The sequence below is a fragment of the Diceros bicornis genome, chromosome 29 (assembly GCF_020826845.1).
Source record: "Diceros bicornis minor isolate mBicDic1 chromosome 29, mDicBic1.mat.cur, whole genome shotgun sequence".
NCBI classification, from domain to species: domain Eukaryota; kingdom Metazoa; phylum Chordata; class Mammalia; order Perissodactyla; family Rhinocerotidae; genus Diceros; species Diceros bicornis.
In genome coordinates this window covers 2,767,908-2,790,412 of record NC_080768.1, presented here as the reverse complement: position 1 = coordinate 2,790,412, position 22,505 = coordinate 2,767,908, and the positions used below count along the sequence as shown (strand labels likewise).

The following is a 22,505-nucleotide window of genomic DNA, read 5'->3' as shown; positions in this document are numbered from 1 at the left end:
ATATTTGTCAAACAAGATCTAGTTCAACCTGAGGGTGAGTGCATTTTCAGCATGATATAATAGGCAATTCCCTCAACTTCCATTATGGTGGCTTTTCTATGCTACATACATTTTGCAGTCTGTTTTCTTCCATATTTTTAAGAAGAATGTATCTTTGTTCTCGAGGCTAGATTTGAAAGCAGAGCAACTAAATAGGCATGAGTATTTTCAAATATTTTGGTCATTCTCAGAAATGGTCTCACGATACATTCTTGTTATTAAAATCCAGCCAAGGGTCGCATTCTTTATGTGTCTGCCTGTTGTACATTATTGTAGGAGGGTTAAGGAGGAAAAATAACTGTCCTTATGATACATAGGCTTAACTACAGAAAGCAAAAAAAAGCTGTTATAGATTAAACTCATCGCCTTGATGCATACCCAGCAGCTGCCGAACTTTCTTTCAGTGTACCGAACTAAGGCACACACAGGATAGCTGGAGTGTAGACCTGTTGCACTGCCCATCATTAGCTGAAGTCTCAATGCCTGTGCACGCCATAAAGATCATCTGGAGAGAATGTAAAGTGCAGCCGTGCCAAAGCCAATTCACACCTCTGCCATTAGACTTGGTGACATTGAGGAGACATCTTGCAAAACAGTTTAAGTGTAGTCATTCATATTCCTCAAGCATCCCTTATTCTTCAAAATGAATTATCCTAGAGATATAAAATATGACCTGATTTGTCCAGATTTTTTAAAAAACTCAGCTGTTGCACGAAAGGAGGCACTTCTGAGTTGCTACTATCAAATAGATCCTTTAAAATCATAATAATTTTATTTTTATATTATAAACATGTTAAATCTCAAAGTAGCAAGGCTTTGAATTTTCAAAGCTTTGACTCATCTTTTAATTTGTTCTGAAGTAATGCACTTTAGAAGGGATAACATGAAAATATAATTTTCACATTTGTAACTCATCAATGAAATAATGGGTGAGTCCCAAAGTAAATATCTTCTATAGTAATATGTCCTATTTTTTAAAATAAATATGTCATCTATTACACTGATGACCTTGGTCTCTTGTATCTGATGTTTTAGTAATGGATCACTCTCTTGGTGTGTCACTGTTTCTGTGTCCCTCACAGCTGTGTCCTGTGGGAATCCGGGCACGCCCACCAACGGCATGATTGTCAGTAGTGATGGCATCCTGTTCTCCAGCTCGGTCATCTACGCCTGTTGGGAGGGCTATAAGACCTCGGGGCTGATCACTCGGCACTGCACAGCCAATGGGACCTGGACAGGCACAGCTCCGGACTGCACAAGTTCGTACCTAACCGTCACGCTAGACTCAAGGACATTACCGTGATATCTACTTGATTGAGAAAAATAAATTTATTTTCTAAAGTGTTTTATTCATTTTTTAATACATAGAGAAAAAAAGATATCCATATATTTGCTATTATGACTCTATTTATTAGATACTTTTAGATTTTTCTTTACTTTCTTATTTATATGGTTGACACTACTTTAAATGGCCAGTTGGTCTGAGTTGGACATTGTAAAACTGATGCCAAAAATAGTCGAAGTTTTCTCTCTGTGTAGACCAATCTGCAAGGAAATGACAAAGGTGTTTGGTTCTCTGATCACAGCCTGTGTCTGTGTCCATAACTTTGTGGTGTGATTACGCACCATGCCTTATTAGGGACGAGACAAGGATGGCAGCCGGCATCCACACAGCCGACCACCGGTGGAATAGACATAATTGATTCCAAAGACATCGCCGCCTGACAGCCAGTCAGTAAAACCATCAGACAGAGGACAGAATTGCTATAATAATTCACTGCTTAATCACTTTAAGTGGCAGCTTAAGGAGAGTAACTTGAATAGAAACTGTGATGAATTCATTTCATGATAATCTGGTATTTCTCTAATTCTTTTTTGTTTCCTGCTTATTAGTTATAAGCTGTGGTGATCCGGGTACACTGGCCAATGGCATCCAGTTTGGGGCAGATTTCACCTTCAATAAGACCGTGAGCTACCAGTGTAACCCCGGCTACCTCATGGAGCCCATCACATCCCCCACTATCCGTTGTACCAAAGACAGTACGTGGAATCACAGCAAGCCTGTCTGCAGAGGTCTGTGTCAGTACTTGGTGGTTTCACTCAGACAGATAGAAGTCTTTATTGAATTATGCTTTATTTCATTTTGCAAGCATTTATGTAGTCCTTCTATGTGCTAGGAATTCTTGTAAACTCATTTGCAAATATTAAATCACTTCATTTTCTTAATACTTTAATCTCAGTTTCACAGATGGGAAGACAGACTCACAGAGAGAGTTAGTAAATGGCTCAGGATCACAGATCAGGGATTGGAGACGTCAGGATTCAAATGACAGTCATACTACCTCTAAGTCTATGGTTTGAATCCTAATGCTTTGCTCTCTCAGTAAACATGTTAACCCTGGCTGTATTGAGTCTTATGGCAGATATGATGGGGAATATAATTATAGGGATTTAGAGTCAGGGTAGAGAGGGAAGCTAATCATCAAATAATGGCAGAGAATGTTAGTGCCATGATGTTTTGTGGGATTCAGATGCTGAGACTGAGGATGCCACATAAATATGGAAATGGTATGGAAAGTTTTATGACTCCTACAATTGGACTTTCTGGGGCAAGCAGAGCAGGCTGAAGCCAGTCTAGGTGTCTTGAGCAAAGTAGAGGGAGTGGGTTGGGCCCTTACGGTGACAAGGGAGTGGGGCTGGTGAAAGCTGTACAGGGACACTGTTTTATAGGGTTAGGACTTCTCCACCAGCACCAGAGAGAGAGCCTGCAGGCTTTCTCCTCAGCTGGCCCAGAGGCGGGCGGCCGGGGGAGGGAGAGGAGTGGGGCTTGAAAGTTGTCAGTGATCAAACACAAAAATGTGATGTCTCACTCCTTATTAGACTAGGAACAGATAAAATACTATGAGAGTGGAGAGCGGGGACACTGGGAAGCATTGATGGACAGTGCCATCTTCAATGGGCTCTGAAAGACAGGCAGGTCTTGTGTAGACAGAGCTTGTTGTGAGGGCTGAATGAGATCTCAGTGTTCAACACGATGGCTTCCTCTCCCTTCTGACATGGGCATGGTCTTGGACTGTTCTCGTTTTACCTCCCACTAGAGTGCAAGGATGGCACTGTCTTCTGTTCTTCCTTCTATCTGCAATTATTAATATGATGTCTGTTACATAGCAGGCACTAGATAAATGTTAATGAAACTCACAAAGTTCTGTTGGGGTGTTCCTCTTTTTAATATCCATTGCATTAATAATTAACCCCATGGCCAACTAGGCCCTTCCATATGAGATCACTCTCTCTCCCCCTGAACTTTTCTCCTGGTAGTTACCCTCATCATCCCCTTTGTTGAACCAAGTTACTCATTACTGGGGGCCTTTTCATTGAAAAAACAAATAGATGGATGGAAGGTTGAATGGCAAGAGAAGGGCCCATTTCCAGCTGTTGAGTATGCACGTGTGATTCTGTGTGCATCTATATGTCTTTCTCACACGAGAAAGTCTGAGCACGCCTAAGAAAATAATGCAGGTGAGAAAATGCAGGTGAGTCTCTTCTCCTGCTGCCTAATTTGTCATTGGAAAACCTCCTATGTGAAAAATCCAGCTCTTGGCTCTTCAGGGAAGAAGATGTTTAGATGGTGCATCTTAGTACAACGGCTAGAGTAGGAAAGGTGGATATGTGGGTCCATCACCAACTGGCAGATCACCCATGAGAACTGTGTTCTTGCTCTGCAGCTCCAAGCACAAAGTAGACATCAGGCTCCGAGATTGTTATAAAACACTGGCAAGTGGTGTTTTACAGAATCTTCTTTAACCATTCAAGCATTTGTTTTGTAATTATTCAGCAAATGGATCAACAGACTATGTCTTTTGGAAATTATATGCTATCTTTAAATAAAGAAAAAACTACTGCAGGAGAAATTCTTACCACCTGTATATATAAATTCAAAAGTGTGTCTCACGTCATATGACCGAGCCCTGATTTGATTTGTCCTTGGTTTCCATCATAAGAAGATGTAAATTGAATAAGAGTATTTCTTCCTTTCTGGCCTTGTACATATTGAGAATGTCATGTTCAATCCTGCTTTCTGTTACAGTGTGATACGTCTTGACTTTGCTTTGCTTTTATGTACTTGATCAAAATTAATGAAGAAATACTGGAGAAAAGTTATATTATTTTGATTTATTGTCTTCCTCAATCATTCTTTTAGTAAAAAAACACAACTCTATGTTGATGTCACTGGTAATTCAGGTACAATTAAAATGTGGATCATTTGAGCATCGCAGTGGTGGTAGAAGCTCTAGAAAGTTTAATCTTGTTTGTTCTTTGGAAATAGCTGTCATGTGCAGTCCGCCTCCTCAAGTGCAGAATGGAAAAGTGGAGGGAGCGGATTTCCACTGGGGCGCCAGCATAAGCTACAGCTGTGTGGACGGCTACCAGCCTTCTCATGCCGCCATCCTGTCCTGCGAAGGTCGTGGGGTGTGGAAAGGGGAGATTCCCCAATGCCTGCGTAAGTGCTCTGGCAAAACTCGTTCCTCGGGTCACGTTTGCAACAGCACCAGCATGCGCACCCTCAGGTTGCAATTGGAGGAAAAGAGCCATGTGTAATGGAGAGCCCTGTTACAATATGCAAACACTCAAATTTGAGACTGCACTGCCCCAGGGCAGATTCTGTCCCTTCTGTCGTTTATTGGTTTATGAGTTATACCTAAAGATTTAACAGGAACTAGTTAAACAAATTTAATAGGGTAACCTAATCCAGGGACAGTGATGTTAGCTGACTTTGTTGTTTTCAACAGCCGTGTTCTGTGGAGACCCAGGCACCCCTGCAGAGGGACGACTCAGTGGCAAGAGTTTCACCTATAAGTCTGAAGTCTCCTTCCAGTGCAAATCCCCCTTCATACTGGTGGGATCTTCCAGAAGAGTCTGCCAAGCTGACGGCACGTGGAGTGGCATACAACCCACTTGCATCGGTAATCATGACAGGGCATCCCTGAGGGTGTTTGGGGATGAGGATAGTTCATCCTAAAATCGGTCATTTGTGGGTACATAGGATATTCCTGTAGATAATTCTTTGTGGAAGTGCTAATCAGCCAAGCCGGTGTGCAACCTCTATTAAGTAGGGCAGACTAAGTCTGGAGTTTAAGTTAGAAGTCTGTTAAGATAGCTGCTAGGCTATGTTCTCTTGCCTCAGCATCTCCATCTCCTGACCATCTCAACTGACAACTGCATTCTCCAGGGGAAAGACAGCTTTGTTGACAATGCTGTCATGGCCCTTCTCCGGAACAGCCATCACCAGGAGCCCAGCCTCCCGTGGGTTTACGGCCTTCCATTCCATGCACGTCTCTCAGTCACCAGTTTAGTGTCCCCTGAACCACCTGTGCTATCAGCAGTGGTAGAAAGAGTTGCATTGGACACTTATGTTCTGGTGACCTCAGAATAGGAGAATGAAAATTGCAAGTCAGAAGAGACTTTCTATATGACCTAAACTCTTCGTTTTTAGATTAAATCTCTGCCTCATAGAAAGGGTTGAGATAGAAATTATCTTTGTCAAAAGTCACACGGTGAGTGGCACAGAAACCAGAACCCCTCATTCTCCATTCGGAGCAATTTTCTCCATCACTCACTGCTGCAGACTCAAGTTTACTGCTGGGTTAATCTTGTTCACCAGCTTAACTGAGCAGAAGGATGGGTGTTCTGCATGTGTGTAGTAAACAATTAATGAGTTTTATTCTTGGTTGTTTTCTAAGAAGTTGAATGACATCTACTTAAAAATAAAGGTGGGATTAGAGATCATTTCATTGAAGCACAGCTTTTTCTAATTATAAGAATGTTTCTTGCCATTTGATTTGAACTACTGCTATATGGCAGCTATTGTTATACTAGAAAACATTTTTCTCTTGAAAACAAAAATTTTTTTAAGTTAACTACTTTTTTTCCACACTAGCAGCTGGAGAGCGGAAAATAATAAAAATACAGTGCTCTCTGATTGCTCAAGTCCTGCATTTTTTAGAAAAATGTCACTGTTGGTCTACTATATGCTTCAATTTGAAAGCATTCAATATATTTCTCATTTTGAATCTTGAGGAAAATTAATTCAAGAAATTTGGAATAAATTTTAGATGACCAAAGCAGATGGCCATAAATTGAATCCTTAAAAAAAACAGAGGATCAAAAGAGAGAATTATTGAAGATAGTATATTATTAACCAACCAGTATAATATGCCAGTAGAGAAAAATTAAACCAGAGAATGGAAAAGAACGTGCTTATTCTGATATAGAAAATAACATGCAGAGCAATTTAGAGTCTGATAAAGTATTAAAGATTAATATCTAAAGGTGTTTGAAAAGAAGACGAAAATAGCAATTTACTTTAATTTTTAACTTGCATGCAAAACATCTTGCACATTTGTCAAAACACAATTTTCTCAATTTTGTAGGACATTTTAGTAAAAATATTAGAATTCCTTTAATAACCATGTCTGGTGTTCTGGTTTTTTTTACATGTGAATTTCAGATCCTGCTCATAACACCTGCCCAGACCCTGGTACTCCACACTTTGGAATACAAAATAGCTCAAGAGGATATGAGGTATTTCATTTTTATTTTACTATGTTTTTCTGTAAGTATAAAATGTAACTGGTACTTAAACATATGTGTATGTTTTTTTGTACCATATCTGATTTATGTTATATTTGCCCAAATAAAATTCATTTAGAGAGGATTTCTGCATGATATTTTAACTGTCAAAATTGAGATAACTGTGTATCTTAATTCACACAGTAGTTAATTGCTATATTAATTTCTATTTGAAAGCATGCATAATTTTGTATTTTTTGTCTACTGAACTGACATGGCAGTTCTCAAATCAAACTAACCTGTCACTGAATAACTACACATAAAAAGACCCGTTTAGCAACTTGATATAATGGATGAATACTACTAAATTCTAGTTCAAGCCTCTTAGTCTAACCCTACTTTGTAATAGCTCGTCTCCATATGATTTTTTCTAACTATGTGAATGATTAGGATACTCAATATCACTTTTGAAAGTTCATTTGACTTTTTAAATAAAAAGTACATTAACACTCAGGTAATATTGGAGGAAGACCTAAAAATGGAAGGTAATGAAGCTTTGATCCTCCAATTAGTTATTCATCTGACCTTTGGAGAAATTTGAATTTTTTTCTTTATAAATTCCTACTTCTACTTTTAGGTGCCAGAGCTAAGATGCAGCTCTTCTTTTCTGACATTCTTCATCACTATTCAGTGTAGCAACTCTTGCCACATGTTTTACTCATAGTTGTTCTTCCCAAAATCCCAAGGAGGGAGCTAGGGACTGACCCAGAGGAGGAAACACACACAGAGGAATTAAATAACTGGTTTAAATCCTCAGAGCAGGTATCAGGATGGACTCTCACCTGGACATTTACGTGCTTCATAATTAAAGCCTTAGCTAATGACGTGGTCCTGAGTGGGACTAAGATGTACACAGAGCTGCCTTCCAGGCCTGGAGCAGCTGTGTGTGAGCTGGGCTCTTTTCCTCTTCTGTTTCCCCATCCCCTGTTCTCATGTTCCAGACATATGTGATCATGGGAGATCTTTGGTGCCCTCAGTACAGGACCATAACTCATTCTCTAAAAACATGTTTAGTGACCACTGGGAATCCCCGATGGAAGGAGCCTCCAGTTAAATTAGGAAAATAGATAAATATACAGGCACATCTGGTGCGTTGTAGTAAGTGACACCATGGGCATTTGATGCTGGGGAAATGCACGAAAGCAGCACATGATGCAGTCTTGGAAGATCAGGAAGGAATGCGCAGAGGAAGTGAAATTTAGCAAAGTATAGAGAATTAGGTGAGGATTAGCTTGGTAAAGGTCTGGTGGGAAGGTGTTTGACATTTGGGTAGCAATAAATAGTTCCTGTGTTTGACCCTCCAGAAGGACAGATGGAGTTTTGAAGGATTCTATGATAGAACAGGAGTTGGCCAGTTCCCAGGAGAGTTAACAAAAGTAATTTACTAATGAATACCAATTGCTTAAAATAAGAGTAGCGGGCAAAATGGAAAAGGAAAAAAATAATTATTACAAACTAAAGAGAGGTAAGGCTACGATGAAAGAGAATAAGGTTACTTTCGATACCCAAATAAACTGCCTCTTAAATGATCATCATTCACCAAAATCCAAGATCTCACGTTACACATCGAGCAATCTGCATTGTGTATAATGCTTTAACACGCAGTTTAAACAGACATGTCAATTCAAACACTGGCTTGATAAAAAAGTGAAAAATTACTGGTATACTCTCACCCTGGAACTTCCTTCCACCATGACGCGCCTATACCGAGCATGTCATTTGGCCTCTGAAGCTAATGTCAGACTTCCTCTCTAGGTGGGAAGCATGGTGTTCTTCAGGTGCAGAAAAGGTTACCACATCCAAGGCTCCACGACTCGAACATGCCTGGCCAATTTAACGTGGAGCGGCATACAGACCGAATGCATACGTAAGTGCCGTTTTTTCCTCCACGCTCAGCAATACGCTCTTCATTCTCCAACGTCTGGGAAGGGTTTCCCTTCGAGGGAAATAATGAGGGACTGTTTTATTTTTGTTTGTTTGATGGTTCTTAATCCCCTAAACCAGTGTTCCTCAAAGCTTGATTCCCTAGAACCCAGCAGCGCCAGCATCAGCTGGGAGCTTGGCGGTAACGCGACTTCTCGAGCCCCGCCCCAGACCTGCTGATTCAGGAGCGCTGGGGGCTGGGGGTGGGTGGGGGAGTAAAGGGGAGGGGGGCAGCCTGTGGTTTACCAGGCCCCCAGGTGATAGTGAGGCCCACCAAGTCTGAGAAACTGGGGGAAACCAAAGATGAGTGAATAACATTAGTTACCATTCGCAGAGAGAAAACTGAGTGGTGCATATTCTTCTTCTTCTAGTCTGTTTCCATCAAGTTATTGAAGAGGCGGTAAACTGGGCCGTGTGACATGTCAGAGTACAAACAGACAAGTTTAAAACGTTATCTTTGAGGGGCAGGCCTGTGGGGTAGCGGTTAAGTGCGCGCGGTGGGCTGCTGGCCGCCGGGTTCCGATCCGGGCGCGCAACGAGGCACTGCTTGTCAGGCCATGCTGTGGCGGCGTCCCATATAAAGTGGAGGAAGATCCGCACATATGTTAGCTCAGGGCATCTTCTTCAGCAAAAAGAGGAGGATTGGCATGGATGTTAGCTCAGGGCTGATCTTCCTCACACACACACAAAACAATGTTGTCTTTGAAGTCTATGTGAATTGATCATTCAAATGGTTACGTAGGATCAAATTTTAATTTTGTGACTTAATCATGAAAATTAGAAGAAATGTTATATGAACGATTAGTAAATCAATTTTTCATCCTCCATCAATTTAGTGAAATTTAGTATCTCACTCTTACTGTTAAACATAAGAACAGTAGAATGTTATAAAAAATTATTTTAATAGTATATGAGATGTAATTTTTTTTAATATTTATTTATTAGTATTATCAGATATGTATTTATTTTAAAGCTATCATCTCTACTTAAATTGTATATGTGGATATTACAGACACACACAGGTATATTATATGCATATAGTATAATTATATGTAATAGATACATATGTATATAATATAATTGATATAATAGATACGTGTGTGTGTGTCTGTGTGTGGAACTTGCTAATATCAGATCTTCATTATGTTGAAAGGTTGTTGAATTACAAAATATTACAATATTTAAAATGATTGCATTCACAATTTTAATCTTGTAATCTTGTTTTATAATAATCTGCCAAGTCCTTCACTTGAGATATATATGTGAACTTTATAAAGAATGAAAAGTTATTTGAGATCTAAATGTTATAATCATACTTACTACTAAATTATATTTTTAAAAGAAATAAAAATCTATAATACTTCAATTAACTTTCTAAACATGCATCAAATTTTTACCAAAATTAATTATTCATTTAACTGAACAGTAAATTTGCTAATTACCATAAGACAAAAATCAGTACATATTTCTAAATGTGTATCAATCTGTGTGTGTTTAGTTTATAAGACTGGTCTTTTAAGGAAATTTAACACATTTATCTTAACAGTGTATCAGTAGTGATCTATTTCAAAGCTATGATTTCTATACTAAATTTCTACACATAATTAATTACACACACATATATGTAGAGAGGGAGAGGTATATGTACATATATGTGTATTATATACATACCGGATGGAAGGATATATGGATACATATCCATATATATGTAAGGATGAGGAGGGGGAAGAGGAAGAGGGGGAGAAGGAGGGAGAAGGAGAGAGAGAGCTGGCAAATACCAAGCCTTCATTATGTTGAAAATTGCAGAGACAAGAATATTGGTGGTATTTAAAGTGAGTGTGTTCACAATTTTAAGTTGTAAACTAACTTTATAGCCATTTCCAAATTTTTCTTTCTTTTTTTTCTTTTTGGTGAGGAAGATCGGCCCTGAGCTAACATCCGTTGCCAATCTTCCTCTTTTTGATTGGGAATATCAGCCTTGAGCTAACATCTGTGCCCAGCTTCCTCTATTTTGTATGGAGGATGCTGCCACAGCACGGCTTGGTTAACCATGTGTTGGTCCACTCCCGGGATCTGAACCTGCGAATGCTGGGCGACAGAAGTGGAGCATGAGAACCCAGCCGCTACGCCACCTGGCCAGCCCACAATTCCAAATTTTTGCTGTATTTCTTTAGACACATATGCTAACTCTATAATGAAACAGGTTTCAGAGTTTCCTAATGGAATCAATACCGTTTCAGCGCATGCCTGCAGACAGCCGGAAACACCAGCCCACGCGGATGTGAGAGCCATCGATCTTCCTACCTTCGGTTACACCTTAGTGTACACCTGCCATCCGGGATTCTTCCTCGCGGGGGGATCTGAGCACAGGACATGCAAAGCAGATATGAAATGGACGGGGAAATCACCTGTCTGTAAAAGTAAGTCACTGAGGAGGAGGTGAAAATACATTCCTGCAGAGCAGAGACGAGTACCAACTACCCATCAGACTAAGGTCCAAGCTTAAGACCCATAAGTAAATTCCATCATGGAAGTGATGTCAGTCACCCTGACTCAATCTGTGCTTAATGTGTGTGAGCCGTGTGTGTGTGAATGTGTGTGTAATAAGTGTCTGATACAATGGAGGCATAGGCTAAGTAGATATGTCGATTTTATTATTGGCTAATCACATTTTAAGCCAAAGAGAAAAGCTATTTGGTTGAAGAAAAATATTATGAGTGAAAAGGAAAATAATATGTGATATGTATTTGGAAAATGTATTTTTTAAAACGAAAAGGGGCAAATATCACGAAATGTTGGTAAATGTATAAATTAAACTTAGTTATTTTTAAGACCACAAGCTGTTTGGTGGTGGAATATGTTTAAGTGTTCTTGACATTGGTTCTACTTTTCAAAATTACAAAAGCAATTAAAGTGGAAATGATGCATTAATTACAAATTTGTGGGTTTACAAATGAGAGTAATAACTGTGGGTCAGATCTAATGATAGCTAACCTTTGAGGTTCCCCACCAAACGCAGATTACATACTCATCCAGACCTGAACAGCATAAACAGGAATTATGAAGTGGGATGAAATCCGTGACTTTAGGTCTAGTTTCCTGGAGCCTATTTATAGTTCTCAAGTTAGGAATTCTTAAGTCACTTATGTTTTTATTGCCCTTCTCTGTCAGAAGTAGAAGAATACAAACTTTAAAAAATGATAGTTTGTAGTTTGATTAAAACTATAAAAGCTAAGAGATGATGAGTTAAATCTAATTTGATTGACCAGATTAAGCGTTCTGCAAGGGAAATAATTTGGTGTTATTCAATATGAACTTGTAAGTTCATTGATTTGGGTGGGGACTTGGAAAATTAGGAGGTTATGAAATCTTAATTATTCTGTATATTACCTTGTAGTTAGGGGCAGCATGCCCCAAACAAGAGTCAGAAGATGGGTATAAACCACCCTCCTTTGCAAGGCTCTCTGTTGTAGCACACCAAATGCAAGTAGACACGTTAGGTCTTCCTTGATTTTCACCATTATACTCAGTTTTCCCATAAACACCATGGATATTCTGCTGTGAATATATGGGTTTACAACGGATATGTATAAGATATTTATATTTTGTACATTCAAGAAATCTGGAGAAAGGAAAATTGCTTCAATTTGACATTTTTTCAAACTTATTCAAAAATAAATGTTTTTGAAAATGATAATTTGTCTTTTTACTTGTAGGTAAAGGAGTGAGAGAAGTTAATGAAACAGTTACTAAAACTCCAGGTTTGTATACCAGAACAGTTACAGATTTAAATCAAATGAAGTAATTTGTTCCCCACTCTACACTGTACAGTAAAACAAATTTTAACATGCAAATTTCTGATTCCATTAGTCCATGAGCAAATTAATGTTTCAATTATTTAAAACGGCAAGCCTGTGCAGATTTCTATTTCTTTCCTAACAGTGGTTTGTTAATAGAATAACAATACTTTACTTCAAAGGAAAACCTTTGGTGTTATCGCACACTATTTCATTAAAAGGTGCCTTAGGCATTTTGTAGGCAGAAATGGATATGACATGTTGATGATAGAATGTGATATAATGGAGAGCCTTATAAAGAGGGTTGCGATTCTTTCCTCTAAATGAGGAAGCTAAAGTAAATGAAACATTATGACAGCATAAACTCTTAATTTGAGCAGTTCAAATGTAAAGCTCCATTTTTTTTCAAGTATCTCCATAATTCAGGCATCCTCAGCCTCCTAAAATATTAATTATTGCTTTTTGTTGTATGTGGTGCCTTGCTAAATGCATGATACAGCAAACTGGAAAGATGCAGTCCTGGTTCCCAAGGAGGGTGTTCATTACTCCAGATCATCTGGCATATTGTATCTGTGTTATAAATTCAGAGACTAGTTAGATAATACAGTGTGTCCCCAAATTATAATGTAAGTCAAGCTTTTTTTCTTAAACAGAAATAGAAAAGCTTCATAAATATATAAGGCCACTTTCCTAGTGTTTTTCTTATTTGGGTTTTAACCACTCTTAGACATAAATCTTAGACATAAATCTCTTTTCTAGAACCAAATGTGGAAAGAGTGTGTGTAATGCTATTGTTAAGTCACAGTGCTGTGTTACACATTTAATTCTTAGATGAGGCAAAATGTCCCAGTGTGACTAAAGGAATTTCTTCAATGTACACCATGAAGTATAGAAACTACTTTTTTTTTAATCTTTCTGGACTACTGTATTTAAGTGTTATTTACAAATCAAATACAGATATTGATACTCCTTATCCAGGCAACATTCTCCTCAGTGGAAGGAAATGCAATCTGTTGTGGTGGTGGTGGTGGTGTGTTTGTTCTGTTTTTGTTTGTTTATTTTTCGTTTAAGATATTAAACTATCTGCACACTTTTTTTTGAAGTATACGTTACGTCATTCTCTCTGAAGGGAAGTGCTAATTAAATATGGTTCTTTATCAAGGCGGCACATCCTAACACACCTCGATTTTCGGTTACATTACACTGCAAGCTACTGACAACAAGTCAAATGACAAGGACTCAAAAAGCCCATCTTACCACATCACTGATGGTCAGATATGAATACAAATAAGCCACTTCTCAGACACTGGTTATGCCTTACTTGACCCAGTCAGTTGTGACCCATGTCTCTGATATGCCAACAAGACTAACTTAAGTGAATGACTTGAACAAGTGCATTAATAGCTCAGCTGAGTGTATAAATTCTAATTGGGCAAAAGAGTCTTCATATTATCTTAAAGGCTATTAATTTTAGTGAAGGAAAATAAATTGATTTTCAGCTTGTGGATTAAAACTGGGCCTCTGTGATGCTGCTGATAGAGGGGTAGAAGTGTTTAATGTCACTTATCAATAAGCAAATGTGTTAGATGCCTGTGTTGATATCTCAGTTTTAAACATTTAATTTTTTATTTTTACTATTATTATTTTTTTTTGGTAAGGAAGATCAGCCCTGAGCTAACATCCAATGCCAATCCTCCTCTTTTTGCCAAGGAAAATTGGCTGTGGGCTAACATCCATGCCCATCTTCCTCTACTTTTTATATGGGACGCCACCACAGCTTGGCTTGACAAGTGGTGCGTCTGTGCGCACCCGGGATCCCAACCTGCGAACCCTTGGCGGCTGCAGCGGAGGGCACGCACCTATCTGCTGCGCCACTGGGCCAGCCCCAGCACTGAATTTTTTAAATGATTATCATTAGGATGTTGGGTCTATTCAAAGCTGTAGGAAGTGATTACATTCTGTTCTTTAACTCTTGTGTTGCTAGGATATGTTTTGTAGGTTTAGCCTGTGTGGGACACAGGAAAATGGCCAACTGGACTGAAAAGAGCATGAACACAGACACAGTATCTTTGTGTCATCATTTGTTGCTATAAGTGGATTTGCTAAAAAACACTTATAGGGAGAAATGCATCTTTATTTCTACCCAGAAAGTCAAATGATACTTGCTGACCAATTCTACTTACAGTGGATCTTATCTAATTAAACAGTTTAGCCACATCATGAGGCAAAAAGCAAAGAGAAACTTAGTGGAATCTTTGATGTAGACTTACGTCAGTTATTCTGTAAAATTTTATATTAATATTGTGAAAATGGCAGGATTTTGTATACATTTATTAGCAGAAATGTGAAAAATAAGTTTCATTTTTTTATAACCAGTGAAAACAAGAGAGAATATCTTAATAATCTTTGCAAGTATTCCTGTCCTAGATGAATTTTAATGTTTTAAAAAGACTTTATGCCTTTTATTTCTAAATTTAAAAGAAAGATTTATATATATAATGTCATTTATATATATATATGTATGACATTTGACATCATTGAATCCAACTTTCTTACCAATATTGGGATATTTTTTACAAGGAAATTAAAGTAGAGTAGAAGAGCATGGATGAGAGATTGGCTCTAATTACAAAATAAAGTCCTCAAGAAATAAAACAGCTTTGTCTTCATATGCTGGGTGTGTATAGTCAAAGTGGTGCTTTGAAACGCAAGCTTTTTGAGGGCAGGAGATTCCTGACAGAGGATATATGTCAGTTCTTCTGAGCCTTCCAAGTCTTTCAAGGAGTAGACTTGGATGCTAAATGAAATATCAGTAGTGATTTCCTGGGTCAGTTGAACATATTTCTTATTAAGCACAATCAAATCTAACCTCATAGTAGTAGTACCACTTCACCATACCCTCTGGCCTTGGCAGGTCTGTTGAAACAGGTGTGCTTTGGCATCTAAAATATTTCTCCAACAAAGTAAAAAATGTGTATTTGCACCTCACGATAGTCTCCCCCCCCGGTTTCATTTGATGTTTACACGTGCTATGAGGGGACACTGGGATCCATCATCTGTCTTCATTGTCATTATTTGTGATGTCTCACTGAGCAGTATTATGCCTTCTCTGTTTTAAAATATCTGAATTTAATTTTTCTGTGTGTGCTAACATTCATCTGTTTCCCCCCCCCTACAGTTCCTTCAGATGTATTTTTCATCAATTCAGTGTGGAAGGGATATTATGAATACTTGGGGAAAAGACAACCGGCAACTCTAACTGTGGACTGGTTCAATGCAACAAGTAGTCAGGTGAACGCGACCTTCGCTGAAACCTCTCAGGTGGAGCTGAGACTGACAGGTAGGCCCTGAGGAGTTTTCCTAAACATGTAACGTGAGCAGAAGTAGAACTTTATGTCACAGGGGAGAGAGCTAACATTTATTAAATACTTATTAAGAACACGTTGGCTTTGCATAAAGTACATCTCATTGACTCGTCTCAATAACCATGGTAGGTTGGTATTATTTTCTCACTTTAAAGATTTCAAAACCGGTACAGAGGGACTCGCCTGGTGGCACAGCAGTTAAGTTTACATGCTACGCTTTGGCGGCCCTGGGTTTGTTGCTTTGGATCCCAGGCATGGACCTACACACTGCTCGTCAAGCCATGCTGAGATGGCTCACATAGAAGAACTAGAAGGCCATACAACTAGGATACACAACTATGTACTGGGGCTTTGGGGAGAAAAAAGAAAAAGAGGAAGATTGGCAACAGATGTTAGCTCAGGGCAAATTTTCCTCAAAAAAACAGAAAAAACATGCTCAGAAGACTTACATTAGTCTAACAGTTGGGCAAAGTCAAAAAAAAAAACTGGTACAGAAAAGTGAATAAATTTTCTCAAGATTATGCACGTAACATATTAAATCAAAGATGTGAGATTTATATCCAGATATGCATGTCTCCAAACTTCATTCTTTTGATATCCTTTTTTTAACTCATTGCTCCTAATGAGTTCTTTTCTCATCCCGCAATTAACAAAATAACAACAGTTCTGATTTATATGCCAGACACTGTTTTAAGTACTACACATATATCATCTTTTTTATTCTTACATCAATCCTATGATGTAAGTATTCTTATTAAACACATTTTTATCAATTAAAAAGAGAGAGAGAAGAGACAGACAGACAGACAGGCACACCCAGGAATCACTTTCCTAAGGTGACACGGCAGGGGTAGAATTTGAGCTCAGCATCAGAATTTCAGCAAACAGAATCTTGAACCCACACACTTAACCAATGAGGCACAGAATCACCTTCATGATTAAACCTAGTGTCTTTTTAAAAGTTTTTATTTATCTTTGTACATATGTTAGAATATGGAGGGGAGAGGTAGAGAGAGCAGGTTCCATAGCTGATTAGCACTTTTAAGTGGAGGATCATTTGACCCTCAGTCTTCGGTCCTGCTGTCTTACTGGTTTACAGACTGCTGACACTGAGGGGCATAGTAGGTGAGTGAGAGGAAATCAGAACACTCGTTCATCGTGGTTTTTTTAAAGCAAATTACTTACTGTATTTTAGTAAAGATGTTAAAATAGTTTCTAATGAAGCCAGATATTTAAATGATGAATGACTAATAAGTTTTGTAGTGACAGAATAAACTAATAAATGATAAAAAAAAAACTCACTTCTTACAACAATATATCTTTTCTATAGACCAACTCCTAAAGGCTTAAGACTCTCCCTGAGTTATCCACAAGGCCAGGCTGGTTCTGAACACCAAGAGACCCCCAAATGGCACCTCCTCTCTCCCTGGTCACTAGACAGCCATGATTGATCTTTAGAAAATATGATGACAAGTCAAATGTTCCCCCATTCGTCACATCCCACTTTCCTGCTTCCTTGGAAGGGAAAACATCTGAAAACAGTGCACATACCCTGGATTTAGGAAAAGCAGAATCATTCATGCTCATAGATTTTTAACAGGTACATATTTAGGAATCCCTGGTCTAGGGGCCCACACACTGCTTTGTGCCTTGAACTTGTGAATGCATAAATGATTTAGTCCAGGTGCTCAGACCTAGTCATGTGTCAGAATAAACTGAAGAACTTTTTAAATATTTAGATTCCTTAGTCTCACCCGACTACATTGGATAATCTATTTTTTCCCCAAAGAAAATGTCCCAGTGTGATTTTGGTGGGGCTGATCTCCATGGACCAGCATTGAGAAATCTCTTGTCTAGACTGGGAAAGCGTTTGGATCAAGTCTTGTTCCAGCTGAGTCCCAGTGGATATGGAGACTTCTTGGCATGTGAATTCTGATTAGGAAACAGAATCGAGGAGGAAGGGAAACTAACATTGTGTAGTGCCAGCTAGGACACTGAGATTCTGTTGGAGGCTGCTGTTTAATCAGCATAAAAAAAACTCTCATAAAGATATATTTTATTATCTCTACTTGTAGCTTCAGGTTCAGAGTTTTAGGGGTTGAATCTGTTGCCAAAAACATAGAGCTGCTGATGGCGGAAATGGACATCAGCCCAAATTAAAGTCTTCAGTGGTCCTTCTTGTCAGTTGACTTGAACAATGGGTCCCTTCCATCCTGTGTGCTTGGCCATGCAGACTATTCCTGGGATATTAGAGCTTTGCGTCTCTCATCTGAGTTAGTGGGAATTAATTGGTGCACTCTCTGAACCTGTCTTCTCTGGACAGAAGACATTTGGGTTCATCATTGTTTGTTTAATACTTTAATATGTATTTATTTGTTTGTTTGTTTATTATCTCTTTTGGGTAGGGAACTAGCTGTAGCTGAAGAGACGTTCCCTGTCTATGCCCCGCCATGACATCCCTGGGCATCATTATGAAGCAATCTTTCTGGGAGGGGTCACTGTTTAATCACCTCATGCCCAAGAGCTGCTGGGCTACACAATATGTCCATCGTGCTTTGTTCATCATGCTGTTTGTTTCGTATTAATGGGTGCAGTTCATCTTTTAAGGAGCTATATTTAGGGTTATGATTATGGTCTCTTTTTTCTACATCCTTTTCAGAAGTGAGTAAAATATGAATAAAAAATGATAGATTTTAAAAATTAATATAATTGAATGCATATTGCTTTTATTGTTTCGGTGGGATAAAGATGTTGAATTTAGTGAAATGGATTATACCCATCAAGACAGATGAGGACGTTCACAAGAAGTGATTTTAAGGAAAAAAGAAGTGCTAAAGCTAAAATTTAAAAATGAACACAATAATTTCTGTTATGTATGATATTATCATTTCTGTACCATTTTCCAAATCAAATGGATTGAAGGCCTGAATTATTAACTCTTGTGAATTCTTGTGATGTGAGAATAATGGACTTCAATCTTCTCGTAGGCGTTTACAAGAAGGAGGAGGCCCACTTACTTCTGAAAGCTTTTCAGATTAAAGGTCCGGTAGATATCTTTGTCAGCAAGTTTGAAAACGACAACTGGGGACTCGATGGTTATGTAAGTACTTTGTGAGGATTGTCACAGAGCGTGGGTTTTCCAGTCATTACCGTCTGCGGGGAGGTGAGAGAGCAGAGGAGATTTCTTTCTGAGAAGCCATCTTGTCTCTGCCCCTTGAAAACCCAGCAGTCAGTCCCTCTTCTTAACCGCATGGCCACTTCACCCCTTCATTTCATAATGGAAGAAGCCCCGTCTCTGAAATGAGAAATAAATTGGCCATGAGCACATGGATTGTTATTGCCAGGGACAAAAGAAGAACGTAGATCCATGTTCTGTGCTTGTTAGCACCACTTTCCACCATATAAGTGGTGCCCTGATCTTTCCAAGGCCATTGGAAGTTTCAAAGAAAAGTCATTCCCAGGGAAACAGAGAACTTTGAGATGCCCCCTTTAATATCCTTTGTTGCAAGTTAACCATTTATTTGTATTCTAGTTCATTATCTGACTTCAGGGTGTACAGCATTCCATGAGGTACACCAGCCGATAGTTGTGACACAAAGTGAGTTTGACATAACGTAGGTTATACATTAGTGCGTGTTTGCCCCCTTTTACAAAGGATAGGGAACCTTCTAATATGTTGTAAAATTTGCTACCATTTTCAAGATCAAAATGAAATTGTGAAAATTTAAATGTTAGCTGGAGTTCACGTCTGTATTTTCCAATCTTTACCCGTAAATGTATCACTGAAAGGAACAGGAAAAAACAAAATATTTAGCCCATGATATCTAAATATGAGAAATAACAGTTATATTATGATGAAGAGATTACTGTTAATCCTGTTAATGCGTATTTTTTTCTTCCGTTTCTTGCGTGTCAGGTATCATCAGGACTTGAAAGAGGAGGATTTACTTTTCAAGGTGATATACACGGAAAAGACTTTGGAAAATTCAAGCTTGAAAGACAAGGTAAACTGCACTTATGTTATTCTTTTTAAGCAAATATCAGTTTGGCCTTCAAATCATTATGTGGAGAAGTAATGGAAAGATTATGACTCGAAAAGAAATATAAACAAAAATAATGCGAGGGACTGACATATTTTACAACTGAATGAAAAAGATTCTTCTGAACAGCAAAATAGACAAAGCCGGAAAAAATGCAATAAATATGCCAGACGTGAAATTAATATTCTTACTATATAAAGAGATATTAAAAATGAGGGTAAAAAAAACAAAGACAAAACTCAGTTTAAAAAAAACAAACTACATTACCCGAAGAAAGTTGTAAGAGTAACTAGAAGTGGCCAACAAACCATCAAAAGATCAACTTCAAAAATACGTATTATGGCAACAAAGATAGATCATTTTTAGTTATCAGATTGACAAAGTTTTTAAAAAATGATTTTGAGTGGGCAGTAGAAATAGACATTTGGGTGTTGAATTTTGGTGGATGTATGAATAGATATGTACGATTTGGCAATACTTCTTCATCCACCAATTCTGTCTCTAGAATTCTTAATCAGACAAGTGTGAAGATTGTTCTTTGCATATTTAGGTATGTCTAAAGCAGGCCGGGCTTTAATAGTTGACGGTAGAAGCAACCTGTATATCTTACACATCTATCATAAAAGAATTGCTTAAATAATTTGATGCGATGTGTTACATTAAATAGAAAACAGTATCATTCAGTGTATTTCGTTGAAGGAAGGAGGACTAGATATTGACGTGAAAAGATGTTCATGACTTACATATGGGGAAAAAAGTTTCCTATAGGCAGACAGACAGACAGGTCTTTCTTCCTTATTTATATCTTTCTCCACTACTTGATTTTTACCTTAGTAGTTACAGAAGGAAAATAAATATGGAAAAAACCACTAGATTTGAATCTTACCTCATCCACTTGGCCAGTTTTCTAATCGAGGATGAGGGAAAATGCTCTTCAGCCTGTTTCTTTATCTGAAAACTCAAGAGAGAAGTCAGCTCTGGTTGTCAGGAAGATGAAGAGACGATATCAGCATCAGCTCCACACATGCTAAAGCTCTTTTCACACAAAAGTCGTTACTATACTCGTCACTACCAACACAGGAGAAAATGCATTTTTGTAATGAGATTAGCACCACATTTCTCCTGAATAGTATAAGCCACTTTATACCTTACTTGTAGAATGCTATTAACATATTATGTTATAAAGAAGAATGTTGCCATGTACGCTTCAACACCAGGGCTGCCTTTCAGAGTCACATGAGTGTAATATTTTCAGATGATTATCACTGATAAACTCATTTCATAAGGTTTTATCAAAATACGGAGGGATTCCAAAAGAAATGTATTCCAACCTGTATAGTATCATACTTAAAAAGACTTGGTCAAAAAGATAACTAATCCTAAAATAGTCTAATTCCACCATTCCAAATGCAGTAGTTTTAAATAGAAGAACTTCAAATTATAGTGTCAGCAACGGTTGAGATGATATTTTAAATTGGGTCATAGGATTTTGAGGTAATGAAATAGAATAAATGCATTAGACCAATAATAATGATGGGTAAAGTTTTCTCTTGCTCTAAGCCAAACCCTGTAGTTATTCGTCCTCCTTTCTGCCTGTGGCACACGCTCTAGTAATTTCATTTAAGGACACCCCAGTGAGCTGTACAGATACTCTGTGGATGTCTAAGTTTACTTAGCCATCCAATGAACCTGACCTGAACTATCACTTTGCTATTGCAAATTTCCTTTGCCTTACCCCATTTCTTTTTAATCTAACAAAATAACAGCTTGCTTTAACAAGTAATCTTTATTCTCATGTGATGATGAGCTTATTGTCAGGAAAAACAATTTGCTTCACAAAATAATTTGAATCACAAGCAAGTCTCTCATTCAACTAGTTAGAATAGTTTATGTTTAAGTAATGCTTTAATAACAACCATTCATTTAAGAGTTATGGCTAATCCCTATTTTTATGGATACAAATAACCTCTCAATTGTCTCCAGTCAATAGAAAAACCGGAAAAAAGTGATTAGCATTAAATGGCTACTAAACCAAGTCAGTTTGAAAAACAACTCTAATGCAGAAACTTGTGTAAGAAACTGAACAATGAATTGGTTTCCCCATTAAAATTGAATGACTCCCCCTGCCATACACACACAAACTGAATGGGAGAAAATATGTCCAACTCATGTATCTGATAAGGGACTTGTATCCAGAATATAATAAGGACTCTTACAGCTCAATAATACAGAGAAAACTAACCTAAATAAAAAATTGGCAAAGGATGTGAATAAACATTTCTCTGAAGATATACAAATGATCAGTAAGCGCATGAAAAGATGCTCAACATCATCAGTCATTAGGGAAATGAAAATCAAAACCACCAAGAGACACACTGTGTATCCACTAGGAAGGCTATGGTCATAAAGACAGAAACAAGTGATGGCAAAGATGAGGAGAAGGTGGAACTCTCATACCTTGCTGGTGGGATGTAAAAATGGCACCAAATAGTTAACATAGAGTTACCGTAAGATCCAGCAATGCCACTGCTACATGTATAGCCAACAGAACTGAAAACATATGTTCACACAAAAATTTATACATGAATGCTTATAGCAGCATTATTCCTAATAGCCCAAATGTGGAAAAAACCCAAACGTCCATCAACTAATGAATGGATAAACAAAACGTAGTATATCCATACAATGGAATATTATCTTGGAAACATTAT

At 38.0% G+C, this 22,505-nt stretch overlaps 1 protein-coding gene across 1 annotated transcript in view; it reads left to right on the top strand.

The window, feature by feature from the left end:
- CSMD1 (CUB and Sushi multiple domains 1) overlaps positions 1–22,505 on the top strand; it is a 1,554,536-nt gene that overhangs the window by 1,524,934 nt on the left and 7,097 nt on the right. Inside the window, exons 59-69 of the mRNA XM_058524846.1 lie at positions 1,122–1,298; positions 1,933–2,112; positions 4,367–4,540; positions 4,830–5,003; positions 6,548–6,621; positions 8,425–8,536; positions 10,833–11,012; positions 12,309–12,353; positions 15,568–15,729; positions 18,742–18,854; positions 19,671–19,758. Of these exons, the coding sequence (XP_058380829.1) occupies positions 1,122–1,298; positions 1,933–2,112; positions 4,367–4,540; positions 4,830–5,003; positions 6,548–6,621; positions 8,425–8,536; positions 10,833–11,012; positions 12,309–12,353; positions 15,568–15,729; positions 18,742–18,854; positions 19,671–19,758 (1,479 nt within the window). The remainder of the gene's footprint in view (positions 1–1,121; positions 1,299–1,932; positions 2,113–4,366; positions 4,541–4,829; positions 5,004–6,547; positions 6,622–8,424; positions 8,537–10,832; positions 11,013–12,308; positions 12,354–15,567; positions 15,730–18,741; positions 18,855–19,670; positions 19,759–22,505) is intronic.